Source organism: Penaeus vannamei, chromosome 43, assembly GCF_042767895.1.
Source record: "Penaeus vannamei isolate JL-2024 chromosome 43, ASM4276789v1, whole genome shotgun sequence".
NCBI classification, from domain to species: Eukaryota; Metazoa; Arthropoda; class Malacostraca; order Decapoda; family Penaeidae; genus Penaeus; species Penaeus vannamei.
In genome coordinates, this window is record NC_091591.1 from 10,262,695 (window position 1) to 10,265,194 (window position 2,500).

At 33.3% G+C, this 2,500-nt stretch overlaps 1 protein-coding gene across 1 annotated transcript in view; it reads right to left on the reverse strand.

Moving 5' to 3' along the window:
* LOC138860759 (zwei Ig domain protein zig-8-like) overlaps positions 1-2,500 on the reverse strand; it is a 368,402-nt gene that overhangs the window by 32,545 nt on the left and 333,357 nt on the right. Inside the window, exon 3 of the mRNA XM_070118991.1 lies at positions 474-575. Coding sequence (XP_069975092.1) covers positions 474-575 — 102 coding nt within the window. The remainder of the gene's footprint in view (positions 1-473; positions 576-2,500) is intronic.

A 2,500-nucleotide genomic window follows, 5' to 3' on the forward strand; every position in this document is an offset into this window, starting at 1 on the left:
AAAAAACAAAAAAACAAAAAACAAAAAAATATATAACCTTTCAAGGAACAAAAGAATGAAAGAGAGAGAGAGAGAGAGAGAGAGAGAGAGAGAGAGAGAGAGAGAGAGAGAGAGAGAAAGAGAGAGAGAGAGAGAGAGAGAGAGAGAGAGAGAGAGAGAGAGAGAGAGAGAGAGAGAGAGAGCGCGAGAGAAAGAAAGAGAAGAGAGAAAGAGAGAGAGAGAGAGAGAGAGAGAAAGAGAGAGAGAAAGAGAGAGAGAGAGAGAGAGAGAGAGAGAGAGAGAGAGAGAGAGAGAGAGAGAGAGAGAAAGAAAGAAAGAAAGAGGGAAAGAAAGAAAGACAGAGAGAGAGAGAGACTGAGAGAGAGATAAAGCGATAGATAGACAGAGAGAGAGAGAGAGAAAGAGAGAGAGAGAGAGAATGAGAGAATCAGAGAGAGAGAGAGAGAGACAGACAGACACTAAAACCTTTTTACCTTGAGATGTCTTGCGTGCGAGACGGAGTACTTGCTCTCGGAGGAATACACTTGGCCTCCAGCTGTTAGGAGGTGGTCCTCGTCCTTCTTCAGCCAAGACACCTGGAGGAGCAGCGGAGGGAGAAGATGAGCTTGATTTGGTTTCATCTGATCTGTTTTTTTGTATGTTTTTTTATGTGTGTGTGTTTTTTTTGTTTTGTTTTGCTTTTTCATTTCATTAGATTTTTTGAAAAATTTAATTTGATTAAAAAAAAATGTCCTTTGATGTTTTATTTTTTTATTTTTATTTCATTTGATGTTTTTTCTTTTCGTTTGATGTTTTTCTTTTATTTCAATTGATGAATTTTTTTATTTGGATTTGTATGGTTTGATTTTGTTTTACTGATTTGATGAATCTTTTGTTTGGTTTTGATTTGGTTTTATGTGTTTTGCTTCATTTTGTTTAGGTTTGATTTGTTTTTTTTTGGTTCGATTTGATTATTATGTTTTTTTTTATTTTGTTTTATTTTGTCCGATTTTGTTTGGTTTTGATTTGGTCTTATTTTGATTTTGTCTTATTTTGCTTTGTTTTGTTTGAATTGGCTTGCTCTCGTTTTCTTTTGTTTTTATTATTTTTTTTTGATTTGGTTTGTTTTTATATAATTCGGTGTTGATTTAATTGTATTGTTTTGTTTTATCTCGATTGACTTTTTCTTTTTGTTTGATTTGACTTGATTTGGCTTGGTTTAATTTTATTCAATTCCGTTTCATCTGATCTTAATCTATCTTGTTCTTTGTCAATCAAATTGTTTTTGTTTCCGTCTAATTCTATCTCATTCGATTGATAATTTAAATGCATTTGATTTGATTAAATTTGCTTGACTTTGAGTTCAAATTTTATTTCTTTTCTTTTATTGGATTCGATTTCATTTAATCTAACCTTATCTAATTCATCTAATTATTTATTACTTATTATTTATTATTTATTATTTATTATTATTTATTATTTATTATTATTTATTATTTATTACTTATCTAATTATTTATTACTTATCTAATTATTTCATTTAATCTAATCTTATCTAATTCGATTTAAGGAAGATGTTATTATTATCATTTTTTTCTTTTATCACTTCCATTTAATTAAAATTATTGGGGAAGGTTTACGTTAGGAGCAAATGAAAATGGTATTGATAATGGTTAATAACTGTAATGATGATTGAGTTTTAAATCATAATGGTTATGTAATTTTTGATCGTGATGACTTAGTAGTATTCGTAGTATTTGTAGTAATAGTAGTAATAGTAGTAGTATTAGCAGTAGTAATGGTAGTGGTAGTGGTAGTAGTAGTAGTAGTAGTAGTAGTGGTAGTAGTAGAAGTAGTAGTAGTTAGTGGTTACAGTAGATGTAGTGATGGTAATGTATCGTAGTAGTAGTAAATGTAGTTGTGGCTGTGTGCAGCAGTATAGCAGTATCAAGTGCTGTGATGAAGGTAGTGGAGTAGCGTCAAGTAATAATGGTGCTAAGTAATAGCTCTATAATACTAGTAGAACCCATTGTAGTGCTAATGATAGTGAGGGTAGTCAAGAAGTGGGTAGAAGTAAGTAAGTAAAACTAGTACTATCAACACAACATGTGTCATTACAATATTACAAACAATATAACAGAATCATTGACATTGGACAGCAAAAGTCAAAATATTGAGAAGCGTGCGGATAAGCAGAACGCAATAAAGATAGAGAGATGAGAAGAAGAAGAAGTTGATATTCAGCTGCAGTGAAGTTTGCCGCTCACTGATGAAGGCTCAGTGAGGAGAAGGAGGAAATGGAATAGTCTGGAAGGAATATAAAGGAGAGAGGGAGAAGGAAGGAAGGAGGGGAAGATGGAAGGAAGGAGGGAAGGAGGGAGAGAGGGAAGGAAAGGAGGAAATGGAATAGTCTGGAAGGAATATAAAGGAGAGAGGGAGAAGGAAGGAAGAAGGGAAGGAAGGAGGGGAAGAGGGAAGGAAGGAGGGAAGGAGGGAAGGAAGGAGGGGAAGAGGGAAGGAA